Source organism: Vitis riparia, chromosome 13, assembly GCF_004353265.1.
Source record: "Vitis riparia cultivar Riparia Gloire de Montpellier isolate 1030 chromosome 13, EGFV_Vit.rip_1.0, whole genome shotgun sequence".
Classification (NCBI taxonomy): Eukaryota; Viridiplantae; Streptophyta; class Magnoliopsida; order Vitales; family Vitaceae; genus Vitis; species Vitis riparia.
This window is the reverse complement of record NC_048443.1, coordinates 4,589,113-4,609,835: the sequence shown is the minus strand read 5'-3', so window position 1 is coordinate 4,609,835 and position 20,723 is coordinate 4,589,113. Positions and strand designations below refer to the sequence as shown.

At 32.8% G+C, this 20,723-nt stretch overlaps 1 protein-coding gene and 1 pseudogene across 2 annotated transcripts; one reads left to right on the top strand and one right to left on the bottom strand.

Moving 5' to 3' along the window:
* Positions 1-1,256: 1,256 nt before the first annotated feature.
* On the bottom strand, positions 1,257-3,488 carry LOC117929123 (GDSL esterase/lipase At5g03610-like). 2 transcript variants are annotated; one of them, XM_034849339.1, is made up of 5 exons: positions 3,406-3,488; positions 3,139-3,315; positions 2,532-2,797; positions 2,097-2,403; positions 1,257-1,719 (listed from the first exon to the last, which is right to left on the bottom strand). In XM_034849339.1, exons 1-5 carry the CDS (start codon positions 3,464-3,466, stop codon positions 1,487-1,489), a joined length of 1,044 nt encoding a protein of 347 aa, XP_034705230.1. In that variant the 5' UTR covers positions 3,467-3,488; the 3' UTR covers positions 1,257-1,486. The 2 variants fall into 2 exon arrangements, with proteins under 2 accessions (XP_034705230.1, XP_034705231.1); XM_034849340.1 differs by having other exon boundaries at positions 3,139-3,312; positions 3,403-3,470.
* Positions 3,489-17,579: 14,091 nt separating this feature from the next.
* LOC117928896 lies at positions 17,580-18,779 on the top strand (annotated as a pseudogene).
* The last annotated feature ends 1,944 nt before the right edge of the window (positions 18,780-20,723 follow it).

The following is a 20,723-nucleotide window of genomic DNA, read 5'->3' as shown; positions in this document are numbered from 1 at the left end:
AGGAGATTGATGACCCATTCTAAAGATGCCATTTACTCACACCACTGATTGCATCTTGGGCTTCTATTTAACTTCTCTTCTTGTGTCAAGTCTCCATACTGCAATTGATATTGTCAGTGTTAGTATTGTGCAATAGTATTATCAAAGTGTAATAAACTCAAATTTCAAAATATAAAGGAAATTTTAAAATTTAATGCACATGAAGGGCAAAGTGGAATACTGAATATATTCCATTATCACTACATAGATTTAGTCCATGAATTCCTCTGAGGTTGCAAACCATTCGATTTCAATATGGGAAGTGGAGTTTTTCATCAAATACAAAAATCATTTCCACCAAATTGGAACCGAATTAACAGAAAGGAAAGACTTTCCCAGTTAAATATAAAAATCATTGTCGTGAGTGGAGTTACTGTAGTGATATATAGATATATATATATTTCAAGCTGTAGGGGCGGCCAAGCACAATCCATGTCCAAATATCACATATGGTAACGACCTTAAGAAGCCTTAGCTATATTGCTCTTTTAGTTGCGGTAGAATACTGGGCGCTAGTAAGCTATGGTCGAGCTATCACATATGGTCGCCACTGTAAACTTTATCTGCACCTCCTACAGTCATGCTTTGTCACGGTCATTTGCCTCTGCTTTCATAGTTTATAGTGATGCCTTTTCTGATCATCTTTAGTCAATGGCTGATGCTATAAACCTATCTTCTTGTAGTTTTTGTTTATTTATTATCAAAGGCAAAACCATTTTATATGTTTGTAAAATGTTAGGCCACTCTTACTATAGTGTTTGAGTCTGTGTAAATTGTTTAGTACAAAAGGCAATGGAAGAGAACTTAACAGGATGCCCACACTACTTGGCTTAGTTTATTTTGTTCCAGTCAAAGTTTTCCATAACCACTCTTAGCAATTCTCCATACCTTCTACCTTATTTTGTTCCAGTCAAAGTTTATTTTGATCTATGTCATATTAATTCACCTCTTAAACTTTCACTTTTTCAAATCCCTCTCAAGTGATAACCTTAAGCCCCTTCAATTCTTTCTTCATTTTGACGCCAGGTACCCATTGAATTAGTACAAGTTTAAAGCCTTTTCATTTGGGCACAACAAAGTATCAACATGAACCGCACATGCAAGCTGTTAATAATTAAATGGCGTGACCTCTAATGAAGGTCTTTATTTTTAGTTGGGATGATGAGTTTAAAGCTTCAAAAGTGTCTCAAATTCAAACATCAAAAGCAAAATGATACTAGAATAAATTCCAAGTTATTGGGGATGATCATACTACAAGAGTAGGATTGTAGGAGTTACCCTACTGCCAATAACCTTATTAACATCAATACATTGATGCTCTTTACTGATATGAATTACGTTGGAGAAACACGAGTCCAACACATTATTGATACCAATACCAATACTAATATTTATCCTTACTGATTCTTGAGCAATCCAGACCTTCTGCATAAGGCGGAAACATGAATTAAAAACTTCCCCACAACTCTCTCTGGAAGAGGTTTGCGATAGAAGATTTTAGAACCGAGTAAATTGCATGCCAGCCCGCTTGTGTAGGGTGAAACGAATCCCAAAAGAATGCCATCTTGGGATCAATGCACACATTGTATTTCTTTTCCCCATTCTCTACGTCCCCACACCCGTCTTCGCTTGTTATACCTGCGCAACATGGCCTCAATGTATTCTTCAACTCTGAAGTTCCTGCACGAGGAGGCATTTATGAATTCATATATTTGTGGTATACAACTTACGGAGCAATCATATTAAAGATGATGATTCCTATTACGCCTCCAATGGTATGGACAAACATGAGAATTCCAAGGATGATGATAATAATTTGTTTTATCTTTCTTTATTTTTTCCCTTTTTTTGTGAATATTTGTGGCGGGTGTGTGTTCAGAACTCACTCCTGATTTTCCTGAGACTGCAGACTGACCTGATATATCAGGACCTGAGCCCTGATCTAAGATGGATGATGAAGCTCGACCCTGTCCATAAAGAAAACAACTTGCAATTCTCCTATTGACTTACCATAACCAAAATTCAGTATTTGTCTCACATAAATATGGGGAAATCACCTGTTTCATTTTCATGTTTCTTCATTGCAGACATGAATGCATCGTACATATCAAGCATCACAAATTCAGATTCACCATTCTCCAGCTTCAGCTCCTCTACCACAGTAGTTAGTAATAGGTTGTGAAACAGTGAAGCCAAGTTTCCTGTTTCATTACATTTCTCGTACGAATATTCCTTTGTAAATTGAGGTAAACATCCAAGAGGCTGTATTCCCATAACGACTACTTTTGGCACTCCCAAATCATGAATACGTTCTAGATCCAAGCCAAGCTGCTTAACAACAGATACAATAAAGGCTGGCAAACCCTAAAATGTACATTTGAAGTTAGTTCCACCATTGAAAAAATATACATCATCCAAAGACAATAAGCCATCGAGAAAATCACTGTATTTAGTTTGATTTTGATAAAACTAATTGAAGTCCATGTGCTCACCGGAAGACTTCCACCTCTAGCAATGTAGGCATTATAATCATTGCCAGAAACAGATACCAGAGCAATGGAAGACTTAAGGTCATCTTCGGTATAGAGTTTCTCTTCAAGGAGTTGTTCAAAAAGACCGATTTGTATTGTCATGTTTGGTGCAGCAACCAGTGTTTCGAAGATGCCTGTCCCTCCATAAGCAAAATTCATTCCATATTCTATGGATCCTATTTCTCTAAGTCTATATGGTGTAGGAGACTTTATGCCCATCCATGAAGCTATTTGTCATGCAGTTCAAAACATAAAATATTTTAGTTATCTGAAATGATAGTAAAGTAACCAAAATAAAGAACTTCCATGGTGACCTTTTTCAGATTTTTGGGTAGAATTTTCATACCAATGAACTTGACAAATCAACAATTTTCAATGTTGTTATTATGGGTACATTTCATGGGACTTATTGAAAATATCATCCAACTTCCAACTAAATCACCCAAAAAATCAAAACTACTGTTGCCAAACGATTTAGCTTAGAAGTCATATATAAAATAAACTTTATAAAAAAAAAAATCAATTCATATGATAAATAAAAATTCACTCCAAGGGAAGAGAGATTAACCAATGTATTCACTGAAGACATGGCCGTCAGAGAAGTGACCAGCGGGTCTACCAGGATAAGTAATTCCATACGGTTCGTTCCATGAACTAGCTGTGAAATTCCTATTCCCGGTATCAACATACGAGTCCCCAAACACAAAAAGTTTGGTGAAGCTATTAGCATGTGCATAAGCCCCTGTAATAGGAAATGGTACAATAAGAGAAAGAACTATCATGCATGCACTCTTACATATATACAATGGATATATAATAGTGAGGGATATACCATCAGCAGTTATTATAACGGAAAGCAAGAGAAAAAGGTAGATGAAGTGGGGTTGGTTGTCCATTGGAGATCAGCTTAACTGGAGGTGTTGAACAGAGATGCAGATGCAATGGAGAATGATCATGGCATGTACTTATATAGGCATCATCGTAGCATATATGTGCAAGTCCCCTAATTGTACACATTTTTCTTCGGTAATACGGTCAATTATCATGTGCCATTTACAGATTCAGTATAGAGGGCTAAACTTGCTTCCTCCGAGAACCAAAAATTTGGTATGATGATTAAATAATTATTTAATGAAACTTTACTGTTAAGTTAAACAAATAATGTGGATCAAATCTTGCTAATTTTTAAGTTAAGCCTTAATAGTAATTAGGGTGAATTATTTAAACCTAAGACCAACATAAGTTCAATTCATAAAGTGGAAAATCGAACTCACAGTGTAATTCAATCTAAAAGCTTTGGTTGGTTGATAAAACAATATGTACATCTAAGTTCATGCTACATGAGATTAGCTAGCATGTTAGATACATCATTAAGCCTGTTGTACTACAATAAAACCTCGATAATTGAATGTTTGATGAATTAATAACTTTGTTTAAATAATAAAATCTTCTTATATCAACTTGGACGCCCAATGCACTAAATTAAAAATCTCATTAAATGCATGCATAAACTAATAATTTTAGAAATCCTTAAAGGTCCGAGGAAATATAAATTAATAATTGATGAGAAACATAATATATATATATATATATATATATATATATAGAGAGAGAGAGAGAGAGAGAGAGAGAGAGAGAGAGAGAGAGAGATGTTTCACTTTTTTACTTATTTGATTTTAGCAAACAAAATTATAGGTAAATTAGGCAAATGAACATTAATTTCACATGTATAATAAACTTAAAGAACATGTGACAATGTATGTATAGTATTAAGGTAAATTTGATCATTTACTAATAATTAAAAAAAAAGTTAATGAACAACAAGAAATGTGACCCCCCTGTCACAAGGCAAATATACATTTAGTATTAAGATAAGCTTTATCATTTGCTAATAATTGAAGAAATTTAATGAGCAACCAGAAACGTGGCCCTCTGTGACAAGGCCGAAGGAACAACAGACCAGAAAAGAAAGCAAAGCATAGTGAAAATGACAGAAAGCAAGAAAAGTTTGGCCGCCTGTCATTGAATAGGACAAACACCGTATACCCTAGTTCTCATGGAATTAGAAACTAAGGGATAAGATGTATGGCTAGAAAGCCATAGAGGGAGGCTAAGAAGATAAAACTCCGGATTGTTTTGCAAAATCTGATTACAATTCATGTTCAACGTGTCCGGAACATGCATGGATGACTGAGATGCCACGGCTCAACACTCCTCTTGTAGGTGCTGGCCATTTCTCGATTTCTTTATGAATATATGGACAAGGAAGTTGATATTATATATCTATTCCTCAATGTATTATCAAATAGCAGATGGTGACTCTCTGGTCCATTTTTAGCGGATGCTGACACTCTGGTCCTATTTTTCATCCAGTGAGGATCATTATGAGAGATATTACATGCAATTTGAAAAACATGCATTAAAAATAATAATTATAATTGTAATAGTAAACGAACCCTAATAGAGAAGTGAACACTCTCAATCAAATATCAGATTTTGAGGATTTTGAGGACTTGCTGCTTGGTTAACATGCAATTTTGAAGTCTCTCTTGGATCTCTACCTTTTTTTTCGATTATCAAGAAAAAGCTCGTTTTATAGTGATTTTATGAAATGTTTTTGACCTTTTGTAATACTTAAAATTTTTTATCAAATTCAAGTATTATAAAAATTAGAAACACTTTCAAAAACCAAACAAACTTGAAATGATGTTGATAAAAGCAGAATATATGTGTAATTAATGAAGTGCACAATCCGATCCTAAGAACCAAAGCTCTGGCATGGTATTGCTCATTAACTGTGCGAAGGTTCAATAATATTCATCAAGCTATTACACATGTCCATAGACTTAGAATTAAGAAATATAAGATATATGAAATCTAAAATGTAGAAAATGGCAAGCATAGTCATTCACTGCACCAGGATATTAATCAAATCAGGGCTCGGATTCTATATCATCATTCTAGAGTTGGATTCAACCATATTCTCTTTTTCCTTCACCTCTTTCTTTTCCATGGGTTGCAACTAGTTCTACGGGCCTAGCTGATAATTTGTAAATTTACCTGAAGTTCTTCCTTCTTATCAAATCATTCAATTTATTTTTGCTCTAAGTTTTGAGCTGCTATTGCTTCTTTAAACAAATTTATAGGGCATGCATTATTTAAATGGCTTGTTTGAATTCCCTTTAGAAAAAATTTATAGCAAAAGTTTCAAAAATATGGAATGAATTTCACTTGAGGAAGAACAGGTGTCATCAATTTTACTAAATTCTTAAAAATTTTATTAATTTTAGCCCCTTATAATTTTCAAAATGATTATTTAATGAGAACTTACACTGTTAAGTTTAACAAATAATCATGCAACTCAAATCAGCTAATTTTTAAATTAAGCCTTAACAGTAATTAAACCCAAGACCAGCACAAGTTCAATTCATATTGGAAAATTCAAACTCAGATTTTAATTCGACCTATAGCTTTGGCTGGAGGATTAAACACATCTAAGCTCATGTTACATGAGACTACCTAGCATGGTAGATACATTATTAAGCCTGCTGTGGTACCATTTTTGAAACTCACAGCTAGGAGAACAAGGGTTGAGAAGATTTTGAAAACGATACATTTTCTTAATTGAAGAAAAGCACCATCAGTATAGAAGACTGAAAATGGTATTCCCACTTTTTAAATTAATACAAATTTAGAGTTCATTTTGCAGTGATTATAGAAGCGTTTTTAGCTTAAAAAATATAAGGTATTTGGTAAGATTTAAAAAAACGCTTTTAAAATTTTGAAAAATTATTTATAATATTAAAAAATCGCTTTTATAACGTTTTCAAACAAAACACTTCTACTAAAAACACTTCAATTCATTCTTCATTTGTTTGATTTTAGCAAATAAAATTATGGTAAACTTGTTAGGCAAATGAACATTAATTTCACATGTATCATAAACTTAGAGAACATGCATGTGATACATGTACATTTAGGATTAAGATCAATTTTATCATTTAATAATAATTAAAAAAATTAGCAAATTAACAATCGGAAATGTGGCCCTCTGTCATAAGTCCGAAGGAAAAGACTAGTAAAGAATTCATAATAAAACACAGTGAAAATGATAGAAAGCTAAGATTTGATTCTTCAATTCGAGAAGTTTCAGATTTTTTACTTGTGAACAAAGACTAATTTAAAAATTGAACAAAGAAAAAAATATCAAAAAACAAAAACAAAGCATGCGACAATTCCAAAAGAAAATTTTGGCTGCCAGTTATTGAATATGCCAAAAACGTAAACGCTAGTACTCAAGGAATTGGATTCTGATGGGTAAGATGCGTGGCCAGGACGGCTGTGAGGGAGGCCATACAGACAAAACTCGTGTTGAACGAGCCTGACATATATGCATGCGCGCAAACTCAACAGTCCTGTTGCATATGCTGGCCCTTCTCGATTTCTTTATCATGACTGTATGGACAAGGAAGCTGATAATATATATCTATTCCTCTATGTATCTCCAAATATCGGATGCTGACTGTCTGGTCCCATTTTTTGTAGATGCTGATTTTCTCTGGTCCCATTTTTCATCTTCTTCTTTATCTTCAAGAAGGAGAATCATTCCGAGACATGTTACAATTTGAAAAAAAAAAATTCATAAATAATAATAATAATAATAATAATTGTTAGGAAGTGTTTCAAATTCCTAATTAACATCAATTACATTTTTCTTTTACAATAAGAAAAGTTAATAGTAATGTCTTTATAAATATTTTAGATTATGAGGGGGAAAAAGTTATGAGATGGGATGAGATGAGATGAAAATAAGAATGAGATTGGCCTACGAAGACTATGTGTTAGAGAAAGAAGAGAGGAAGAATGAGAGATTTGATGGAGTAAGAGAACTCATGGTTCATAGTATTAGATAAAAGGAGTGGGGAAAGATGTGATTTTTGGAACATAATAATTATATACAGTTTCTGTCTTTTGTAATACTCTCTATAGTACAATGGAATGATTTCTCTCATTCATGGATGTAAACATGGTTAGTCAAACTATATTAAAATCTTATGTATTTTTGTATGCGGATCATTTGATTTTTATGTTTTTACGTTAACATGTTTGCATTGAAGTTTCCTATCACAATAAATTGGTACCACATGGCAGTGGAAGATATATTTTAATCTCAATTGATGATTACTCTAGAGTGGTCTAGGTATATATTTTAAAACGTGAGAATGATGTCTTTGAGAAGTTGGAGCAATGAAAAGTTATGATTGAGAAGCAAACAGAAAAACAAATTAAGAGTTCACTACAATGAAAGGGGAATCAATGACACTTTTCAAGTGTAAAAAATGTATAAGATGACATTTCTCTAAAGTATCATATATATTCAAGTCAACAATGACACTTATAGGAAGCATTATCTTTTATTAATATTTTCAATGATGCATGGAGAAGCATCATCTTTGAATAATGTTAATAATGACACTTTATAAAAGCATCATCTTTGATAACTTTCTATTAAAATAATTTTTACAAAATTACTAGTCTTCACACTTACTAAAATGTTCACTTAATTGATTTTTATTAACAATGACACTTATAAAAGTGTCTTCCTTGAGCATGTTTTATTAAAAATAATTTTTCAACCTTGTTATTAAAATAATAAAATTTCCCTTATCATAAAATAAAAGAAAAAATTAACTATAAGTCATAAAATCAAATTGGATTTTATTAATTAAAATACCTCCAAATACTAATATATATAATAACCTAATTTAAAGAATTAATGTAACTACTTATATACAATAATTACATATAAATTTATTAATTATCTCGTAGTATTTTAACAAGAATTTCAAATTCTTTCAACATATGAACAAGTGATAGTACAATGACTATTAAGGTAAACTTTGATATACAAAAACTTAGTTCAACCCCCCTAATAAGTTCATTGAGGTAATTTTTATGGTTTTAGATCAACGTATATCACCTTCTTTAATGTAATGATTTCTCAACCATCCCCAAGGTTTTAGGCTTCAGTTTTAAATTCATAAAAATGATGTAAAAATTAAAGAAAAAAATGAGATTACAAGAGAAAATTTCAAAACTGTTTTTAATAAGGTTAAGCATAAAAAATCAACTTTGAACTTACCAAATAAATTATAAGTATAATATTTCCTAAATTTAAGAAGGCTTAAAGACTGTTTAACAGTGTCGAAGAAGTGTTTTCGATATTTTGATATCATTCTTTATTCTGTTTCTTTTGAAGCATTTCTTAAATTAATGTTTCTTTTTTTATTATTTTTTTGGTGGTTTGAAAACAAATATAAAGCTATAATATAAACATTAATTGACAAGTACAAAAAGTTCAAGAATAATGATACATCCTACATTTTATTGACATTTTTTTTAAGATCAAACCCTATAAATTAAAAATAAAAATAAAAATAAAATAAATAAATGAAACAAAGTTTAAAGTATTCCCATTCTTTTTTCTCCCACATTGATGATCCATGGTACTCTTTATACAACCAATCAATAAGTTCTTTCAAATATTCAACTAGATGACAACAACTTCATTTAGTTAAAAAGAATAACAGAAAATATTACCTCATTATTTCAATCAAAAGCTCAATAATCCTACAACCAATATGATAAGAACCATCTATAATGAAATATGTTAAAAGTTTAGGACAAAAGGAATAAACCTGTAAAATATGAATCTTAAATTTTGAGGACTTGCTCTTTGTTAACATGTAAAGAATTTTGAAGTTGCTCCAAGACCTCCACCCCTCTTTTTAGTGATGCTATAAGGTTTTAAGCTATCAAAAGCAATGAATTGAGGTTAATAAAAGGAGAAAATAAATGTAATTAATTGCATAACATGATTCTTTATTAAAACCAAAGCTTTAGCATGGTGTTAAACCATCACTTAAAATAAAATGTCTATTCACCATGTGAAAGTTAAATAGTATCTATTGAGCTGTTACACATGCCTAATGCCTTAGTATTAAGAATATAAAAAATAGCAAGTGTAATTACTCATCGCATCTAGGGATGGTAATGAGACAGACTCGGGACAAGTCACCCACATCCCAACCCCACCCCATTTATTCAAAATAATTTTCATCCCCATCCCATTAAAAAAAATTAAATGGAGTGAGGCAGGGCGAGGCGGGCATGAAAATTTACTATACCTACCCTATCTCGCCTTATTTAACTTTTTTTTTAAAAAAAAAAAAATTATTTTTGGAAAATTGTAAAAATATATTTTATAAATAATTAAATATTATATTTTTATAACTAATTATTTTATTGAAAAGTCTTATTATTATTATTATTATTATTATTATTATTATTATTAAAAATTAATTTTTAAATTATATTAATTTTTAAAATTAATTTAATATATAATTGGAGTGAAGGGAGGCAAGGTGGGACAAGACAATACCCAAACCCACCCCAATCTCAAACCCGCCTCTAACCCATTTATTTAAATTTCAAACTTGTCTCATGAGGGGCGGGGCAAGGTGGATAGCCAAAAAAACCCACCCCATCGCCATCCTTACTTGCATCAAGACATCGATCTATCCAGTGTTTGGATCATCTAGAGTTGAATTTAATTATATTACGATTTTTCCTTCACTTAAACTTTTTGCATCTATGTTTGCCTATTCCATTTCCCTCACTTATAACTAGTTCTACAATTCACAAACTGATGATTTATTAATTTACATGAAATTTTGCATTTTTTTTATTAAATTAATCAATTTATTTTTGCTCAAAATTTTGAGATACAATTCCTTCTTTAAACAAATTTAAAAAGTATGCATTATTTAAATGGCTTGTTTAAATTTCATATAGGAAAAATTTATAACAGATATTTAAAAAATATGATGAATTTCACTTAAGGAAGGACATGTGTCATTTATGGTTTAATCCACCAAACATGAAAATCAAGTAGCATTTTTCTTCAAGAAGCAGTTGTGGAGAAATTATACATAATAGCTTGCTCTCAATTATGTAGACATCATATACTTTTAGCCCAAGGGGCTCTTATAGCTCTAAAAAGCGTTTATAAGGTCAAGAGGACAAATGAACAAATAACAATCAATCACAATTATAATCATCATATTGACATTCATTCAATTGAACAAATAAAAGCATCTCATTCATTCATCCCTTTGGGTTATGGGATGAATAAAACAACCTTGCAAAACAGAATTAGCACACCCTAGAACAGATCTAACATGCTAGAACCTACCCTAAGGCTCTGATACCAGTTGTTGGGAACCCTAGATTACTTCGTTCCCATGCCCTAGATCGCGTAGGGTGCATGCAACTATCCTTAGGGCTCTCTAAACCTATCGTAGCGAATAAACAAGTCTTCAAAAACAATAAGGATACCTTATAAAACATAGATTTAGAGAATAAAGCCACATACCTTTGATACGAATGTTTCCAAATCGATTCCAATTGATGTAGATAACTCTAAAATCGTAATGGACCTCGTAAACACTATGACCTTTCGTCCAATGACTCTTCCTTGTGTCTAGGCACTAAGATGGTGGAAATCTCAATGATGGAGGTTAGGTTCTCTCTCTAAATTGAATGAGAGAATGGCAAGCCTTGGAAACCCTAACCCCTAAAGGGGTATTTATAGGCTTCTTATTAGGCTTAAGTGACTTAAGCCCACCATGGGCTTGGGTCACTTAATCTAGCCCAAAAAAATTGCTAATTGATTAATTAACCATACAAGGACTAATTAATCAATTAGCCCTGTCCAGATATACCACTCACTTATCCTTGTTCAATCTTATGTGATTACCAAAACACCCTTATACACAAAAGTGAACTAAAACTTAGGTACTACCTTAGTGAACCTTAGGTACTACCTTAATGCACCTTGGGTACCACTTTAATCAACCTTGTGTACTACCTTAATGCACCTTAAGTACTGCTTTAATCAACCTTGTGTACTACCTTAATGCACCTTAGGTATTACCTTTGTGCACCATATGTACCTCATTTGTGAACCTTAGGTAGTTCCTTTGTCCACCAGAAGACCTATCTTTGGTATTCAATGATGATATAATCCATGGTGTCAAGATCAATTGAGAAAGTGTTTAAGTATTTAATTATGATTGTGGAAAATACCATAGTTACTACAATTTTAATTATGATTGCAATTATATAGGCTTTGTTCTACATCACTCACACTCTAACCCCACACAGAATGCCTTGCTTTTTTGTTGTAATTAAATTGGCTACTATACTTGATTTCTACTTGCATATAATTTTTTTTTACCTAGTTTTTAATTATCTTAAAGATATTGTTCTTCACAACCCTCTAGCCTTATGCTTATGGTCTTGTTTGCGTTCTTCTTAAAGTAGATGATGTTTATTCTAGGAGTCAATTGAAAATTTTATGCAAATTTCAATTTCATACCCTACAGCTGCAATGATGGTCATACTATTGGGAATAAACTTCTGGATTGTTTGGTTGTGGTGGTATGCAAACTTATGTCTTCCCCCTTAAAGTAGGAACTAATGAAATGTTCACAAGTGTTTATTTCTCTACATCACATACGTCTATGGTGCATTCCTCTACAACACAATATTGTTAGTCATCAAGAGTATGTCATTTACTCTGTAGTCATCCTGATCCACACTTCCTAAATTAGACTATTTTATTTTGTGATGATTGATAGATAACATTTTTTTGTTCATTTTTACCTTTCAGTTGCATTCTGAAGCACGGGTCCATAAGGGAAGCAAAGGTCCAAAAGGGCAACAAAAATGCAAAGACAAAAGATTCGTGGTGTATTCTTTTAGAAGAATATGTTGTTCAAGTGAAATCAATTATTGACACCTGGATAAAGCAAAAAGAATATCCTGTTATTTCTGTAAAATCCAAACATGCTTTTGCTATAGGTTTTTCCATTGTATGTACTTATAAATTGATACATTTGATGTATTGCTTGGGTTGTGCAGTCTCAGGTTATGTTATCTAGTTTGTTTGTTGAGGGACAATGGATTGTTCCAATAAGCTTATGTATTGGTTCACATAACATAAACAAAAATTTCCTTGTGGAAAAACAAGTTAGAATGATGGATATATCTTAACTGCTTTATTCTTATTATTGTAATTTGAGTTCATCCAAGGGAAACGATCAGTGCAAATGCAAGAAGCACTCATGGGTAACATTTAGTATACTATTTTCTATAGTATAGACTCTAAAATAATTATTTTGTTTGATAACCCCGCTTGACATAGGTTAAGAATTCCTAACCCACTCTCGAATTAGACATATTGATAGATGAATAACCCGCCCAAATTGAAAATATAGTAAGATTCGATCAGTTTGCATGGGAATCCATTATTTAGCACAATCTGCACTTCTACCTTTAGCTTATCTCTAAATTCTTGGAAGTTAGATTTGAAGAATTATTATAAAAAATTTATGTTCAAATCACTAGTAGTTTACTTCAAAAAAAAATTATCAATTTTTAGAATTATATGTTTTTCAATTCTCATCCTATATATGTGTAAAAAAAAAAAGCATTTTTTGAGTTATATTCCATGCTTTTATTATGTTCAAAAAGTTGCAGAGCATGATTGAATAAGAAAAAATAGGTTGTCTTGATAGTTGGTTAACCTTACAATGGACAATGGACAAAGAACAAATATGAACCAAAAAAATGAAATCCTGTTTGTTTTGCAAGAAATGAAATCCCCATTCCTTAAAAAATGGGGTTATTTATTTTTGCCAAAAATTGATGATGATGCCTCAGTAACATCTAGTTTTTTAATTTTGGTGGCATGGGAAATGTTATTTTACCAACATTCTTTTATGGCTTCATCTTCTAGATTCCAAGATCACTTTAGTCCAGCCCTTAATCTTTTCCTACCATCCATTTTTCTACAAGGAAGATTGAAGAATAGTAAAAAGGTATAACAAAATCTTAAAATTTTCTTTTCTTTCAACCAAACAAAACACAATAGAAAAAGTAGCTCTTTTCTCAAACTAAGACCTTTTCAAAGATTTATCCCAGCACACACCTAATGAATAAACCAAAAACACAACCAAAACAAACAAGCTCCTGTGTATCAATACATTCATTCTGTCTTATTTTATAGATGATTTGATCACATATGTGTAAGAGGACAGCTTCATCTCTGATTTGATAGCAGCAACTGACTAATCATTAGCTTGTTGGTGACCACATTTTAGGAACTACTTTTATTGTTTCCAACAATGCAAACTTTATAACCTATATGATCTGAATAATTTATTTTTTGTGTTCAAAAATTGTTTGTAAATCATCAAATTGAAAGAGTTGCAACATCTTGAAATTTTCATATACTTTATAATAACTATATATACCTCATAGCGTTCATCAAGGACACCAGATTTGTAGTGATCAACACCTAATTTCTTTAAGGTAGAGTCTCTCACTGTCACTTTGCCACCTTTTCGATGTTGAACAATTGATTCACAAGTCTACACAAAGTTACAAAAGAATCAAATATGGAAAATTTGCTAAAGCTTGTAAGTTGTAATTTAATATTATGATATACAGACATGTATTTTTCATGGTTGAAGTTGGTTGGATGGGAATAATAAGAAGATTTGTTTGAAAAATATTTTCAAAGATTAACCCTCTCATAAACTATGTAAATTTTGTATGACCATGTTGACTACTTTGTGATTTTCAAATTAGAAGAGACTAAGGAAAAGATAGTTGAGGAGGATCAATAATGTAGTCTTTAGATGGTTGCAAGGGAGGCATGTTAAACCACTAGAAAATTATTGGAGGGCACTTTTCATTTTTTTTAAAAACATTATAAATTTATAATATAAGATCCAATAGGAATATAATTCACATATTCTATCTTGGTGGGTTTTGGTTCAAAAACTCACCTATATTTTGAGCTATAAAGGTTCACACCTATAGATGATTAGAATAAATATTTTTTTTTTCCAATTATTGTAATGTCCATAATCCTCAAATTTTGTATATAACCCATTTGGAGGTGTGTGTGTGTGTGTGTGTGGTGTGGGGGGGTGGGGGAACAGAGCTTTGGGTTCTTCTCTAGAGAAACCTTTGAGTCCTTTAGGAATGAGAATAGTTTTTTAGCTGATGGAACAATCTCAAATATTCTACAAAAATTGAATCCAACACTTCCCAATCAAAAACCAAAGCTTTATTCAATTTTTCTATATCATCGAGAAATAAGGTAATTATCTATGTGTAGGGAAGAATGAGGAGAATTTGACTTACTTCAAAAATAATTTTAGACCCAACTCTCCAGCATGCTTCTTCATTGAATTCCATGACTTCACCACCAAAGCTTCTTGCTCCTCCATGAAACCTATTATATTGCAAAGGAGTTTGTCTGTAGAAGAAAGATAGGCATTTTGAAAAAAAAAAAAAAAAAACAATCTAAAAAAATCTCTTTTTCTAAGAATTATCAATATTTGAAGGTTGGCGTCTTTGAAAATGTAAAAAATAATATTTAACTTTTTTTATTTTCTAAAAAATAAGTTCAATTTTCATAGGAAAAAAAAAGGTTAAGCCACAGTTGCAAGAATACTCCATTTAAATATATTTATTTTATCATTTAAATAGTCTCTAATGGCAATAAGCTTTCTTCATTGACTTTTATAATTGGAATTCACAAAAGCAGATTCCTTCTATCAGTTTAATTTTCCATTTTATTACGAAGAATGTATTAAGAAAACGAATGAAAACTTAGAATTGTATGACAGATCAGGTGGAGACTTGAGGGTTGGTTGTTTTAGTTGGTGGGTTCACAAGTAAATGGGTGGAGTGTGGTCATGTGGGACCTTATCAAGGTGATATATCACTCATAACTTCCTACCATTTTTGGGTGCATCTACAACCAAATTCTGATAACATCATCTGTTTATATTAGAGGAAAAATCAAACAGTCCAAAGCATGCTGAAATTTTAGTTGAAAAAATCATAAGAAAGCTATAAAGAACCATCAGGAAGCATTCTAGTCAGCATCATAAGCTATTTTCCTTCAACATGCTTCTACACAAAATCAAGAAAAATTGACATTCACATTTGGGATGGATCACCATCTTTGAGAAATAATAGAGTTTGGGGCAAACCTAAATTGCTCAAATTAATTATCTCAATTGTGAACATAAACCAATCCTCAATCCCCTCCATTAACACTGAGTTTCTTTCTCTTTACTGTAATAATCACACCAAACCCATTACAAAAGCTCCCCTCCAAAGAGGAAAAAAAATTCACATAAAAACTATTCAGCATGTTAAAAAAAGAAAATGAAAAAAAAAACCACCACCACCACCCCTTGTCCATACCATCCAACAAATTAATTCTCAAAACAACAACGACCCACACTACTTTTAGGTTTCAAAACAATGACCTAATCTCTGACCCAAATATTCAAATCACATAACAACGAATGCAAGAAATAAATTGAAAATAAAACCATAAACTAATTATAAATTAAAAAAAAAAAAAGGCTACTAAACCCGAACCAATCATGTTTCGAAAAATCCAACACCACAAATAAAGAAAATAAAAAGAAAAAAAAATTAGACACAAAGAACCTTATCAAATACCACACTAGCTCTAAATCAAAGAATCACCTCAAATATGGTGGACTCATTTGTTCTTATATCTTAAGATCATCAGACCAAGACAAAGTGCTCTGAAAATCAATCGCCTAAAGTTGATGCACACCTCTACAAGCGAGCTCAAGACAAAAAGCGGCGTTGACAAAGCTGAGACCTCCGATCTCTACGAGAAGAGGTTAAGGTTTCACGAAGTTGGGTTTCTGATAGGGAGAATAGGAGATGGAGAATTTTTTTTGTTTGGGTCAGTGCTCAATGGATAAAATGAAGAAAAAAGAACGTTGGAGTTTTTTGCCCTTTTTTTTTTCTCATGTAGGCAGGTTAGCTAGAGTCTTGCGTGACAAAGGGATGACATTTTTGACATTAAAAAACACATCACCCAAGAGTGCATGAAGACCCAAATATTTTTGGGGATGAAGTTGTTAATTTGAAATAAGAATCGTTAGGTTTTGATTTTAATAATGTTTTCTCTTAGGGTTCTTTGAAATGAATGGTAGAGATGATATTAGAAAATAAACGTCTAGACTTCAGCAACATTAAACTTGTCACACCAAAATTTAAATTCTTATTCTATCGGTCAACTATATGATAATCAATTTATGGAATATATTTATAACTTTTATAATGTCAATTTACCATAATTAATTTTATTCTTTCATAATGTCTAAATTTGTATGAGTTAACTTTTCAAACTTACACAAATTTATTAATTATTTTTAAATCAAATACAATTTAATTACTAATTTAAAAATAATGAAAAAAATTATATTAATACAAACTCAAAAATATATATAATAAAAAAATTTATTAAATAAACATTGACTTCCTTAATCAAAATTGATTGTTGTCACTTCAATTTATAATAGTAAATTAGATATACATATATCAAACAAATTATTATCATTATTGCTTTTATTAAAGTACCTCTGAGATACGAGCATACTAACTATACATGAATATACAAATTATCTGTCAAGATTCAATTATGTAAGTCATGAAAGAATTCAACAAATTTTATATCTATCATTATTGGTTTAAACAAGTTGTATATGTCATCCAACGGAGCTCATAGAATATAAACCAAAAGTTGTATAAACACTTGTAATATACAATATATTATATTAGATTATTATTGAAATATCAAAATGAGCTAGATCAATTATGTCCATTGTTTCCCATTTGAAAAAAATCATATCTACATAAATTTGTTATTATAAGACATGTTTAACTTTTGACTGATTCAGGCGATTTGATCCAAATGGTTTCTACTGGATCAATCCATGTTTTGGACACCCCTACCATATTGGATCATGCTTCCATGTAAATTGGACCATGCCTGCATGAAACATGCGTGAAAATTGAAAGAAAAAGAAAAGGTACTTTTTTGTCAACAGCCAAACAGAGACTAGAAAGTGCACAACTCCCCGTCTCATTCGACTCTTGACAGTTGACACCAATACACGAAAATGGAGTTCTTAGATGAAGAAAGCAGACCAAGATTTGTGTTCCAATCAGGCTCAAACCATTCTCCAGCATCCACGCATCTTCATCCCCAACCCCTTAACAAGCCACTCATCTTCATCTCCGTCTCCGTCTCCGTCTCCTCTATCCTCATTTCCCTCTCCCTCTTCTTCCTCCAATCTGAACCCCTCAAATCTCTTCTCCTCCGGTTCGCCCTCTCTTTACTCCTCGGCCCCTTTGCCCCCTCCCATCTGACCACCGGCGACATACGCGTCGGCCGTGGCCCAATCCTCGAAATTTTCCTCTCAAGAGCAGGATTCGGATGAGCCCAACAAGAGACCACTCTCCAATCGGAGACCGCGGAAGGTCGAAACGGACGTTTAGCTCACCGGTGGCAACATCGGTTGAGGGGGATAATGGGTTAGCGAGAGTGGAGAAGAGATCGGAGGTTGCGGCGGAGGAGAGCGACTGGGTCGATGGGGATGTGGAGATTTTGAAAAAGCAGCTGCTGAAGCACCCTGTGGGGATTCCGGGTCGGTGGGAGGCGGTGGCTGAAGCGTTCCAGGGCCGGCATGGGGTGGAGAGCGTGATCCGGAAGGCGAAATCATTGGGGGAGAGGAAATTGAGCGATTCGGATTCGTTTAATCGGTTCTTGAAGGATCGAAAGCCCGTGGATAAACGCGTTGAAGATGCAATGGCAATGGAATACGGTGAAAAGATGGAGTAGTGGAGAACATATTGCTTTGCTCAATGCTTTGAAAGCGTTTCCCAAGGATGTGCCGATGAGGTGGGAGAAGATTGCAGCTGCAGTTCCGGGAAGGTCAAAAGCGGCTTGTATGAAGACATTTTCTGAATTGAAAAAGGATTTTCGGAACTCCAAGCTGCTGCTGAGGAGTAACTGTGTTTAAGAGGTGATAGGTGTACTGATTCTTGTTTGCTGAGTTCTCATTTTTGGAAATTAGGAAGACAACTACCTTCTTTTTCTCTTTGTTGATTCAGGGTTTAAGCCCATTTATTGATTGCAGAGATGTCAAGAATTATAGTATAAACAACTATGATCAGTTCAATGTTCTTTTAGTAATAAATTGGTTTTGCAACCTTTAATAGTTTTGATTTACAGTATGAATATAAATGTTTGTTTCTTGCTGTTTCAGTTATTCATAATGATATGTTTAAGTACCCAAACTGAAATTTTAGTAGTCATTTCTCCAACTATATTATGCTATCTTAGTTCATTTTATTTTGAAATCAGGAAGATTCTTTATTGCTAGTTCAGCTTGGAAAATCTGTTGGTTGTATGGCAGACTTTGAGGTTGAAGGATCTGACTTGCTTGGTGATTAGGGGATGATTAAATCATATATACTAGTGCCCATATATTAGATTGCAGGAGATGGCTGTAATTACACCAACAATGGTGATCTCAAATGTGTCATACTGAGAAACTTTGGTAGAGTAGTATCATAAAAATTAGTTTGTCAAGACTCTAGAAGATAGGAAAATGGCCTTATTCATAAGCTTGTGCTATTATCAATGGCTTATTTAAGGGCCAAGCTTCGATGAGGTTCTGTCCATCTTGGGGGAAAAAACCCTGCTGGGATCATGCCAGGGGTTGGCCCAATGAAAGCTGTTTTTTCATAAGGTTTAGATTTTTACAGAGAAGATGGAAACTGTCATATGGTATTTGTTGACTGAAACAGCATGTGATGGTCCTTATAGAGGTGGTATGGTGGGTTTGGAAAGGAGATGCATATAAAAAATGGATGATTTACTAATAAAAACCTGTTTCTCTCTCCTTTTTTACAACAAGAGATATGATTTTTTGTTGACAAGGGAGATTTTCTTGAAGAATACACAGTTGGGGATAATTATTAGGTTGGAAATTGAACTTTGTAGTGGGAAGAGAGAGAGAGAGAGAGAGAGAGACTCTTTTTTTACAACAAGAGATGTGTTTTTTTGTTGACACGGGAGATTTTCTTGAAGAATACACAGTTGGGGATAATTATTAGGTTGGAAATTGAACTTTGTAGTGGGAAGAGAGAGAGAGAGAGAGACTCTTTTTTTACAACAAGAGATGTGTTTTTTTGTTGACACGGGAGATTTGCTTGAAGAATACACAGTTGGGGATAATTATTAGGTTGGAAATTGGAACTTTGTAGTGGGAAGAGAGAGAGAGACAGAGACAGAGACAGAGAACAAATGAATTCAAAATAAACAGCATGGAGACATGTTTCTTGTTAACAATATAGATTTTCTTGAAGGCAAATAAAGAGAGTAGAGAGAATAAATGGCAAGAGCAATAATGTTTTTTGTTGACAACAGAGATTTTCTTGGAGAGAGAGAGAGAAGGGAGGGGGGGGGAAGAATTAGAAATCAGTCGTTTAGGTGAAGGCAGAGGTAACATCAATTAGGAGCAGGATGAAAGAAACTTGATGATTAGTCATGTTAAATGAAAAATCCATGATAACATCTATAAGGAGTGATTGTTCAGGTTCAAAACCATTAGGAAGATAAGGGAAAGGCCAAATAGAACCTGAAAGTCTAGCTTAAAAAATGTATAGCCTTTGATCCAATTATATATATATATAGATATATATTCATGTTAGAGTGGAATGACAAAAGAGGAATCACGTCTGTAGGTAGACTTATCTTGAATAGAAAGAGAAATCAGGTAGCAATCTTGGTAGAAATATTTCTTCACATATCAAAGTATGGCCTCCTGGTTATTTTCTTGATGATGTAAGTTTATCTGCACCCCTTTCTGAGAGTGTTAGTAGTTTATTGCTATGTAGAGAAGCTTCCTGCAATCTTGGCAATAGTGTTACAACAAGTTAAGTTGATAAAGTTTTCCTACGGACCTTTCTCAAATAATCAACTTACTATAGCTCCATGATGATGACCAAGTGAAAAATGTGATTAATAGGTTAGATAGAGATGTATGCTCTCATCCGCACAATTTAATCACAAAATTTGGATTTAAGCGCTGCTCGATGCATGGGCACTGTGGTAGCCTCATATTTTAAAATTGCCAATAGCTTCTAATTCAAAGAGTCGTGTTTTTGTCTGCG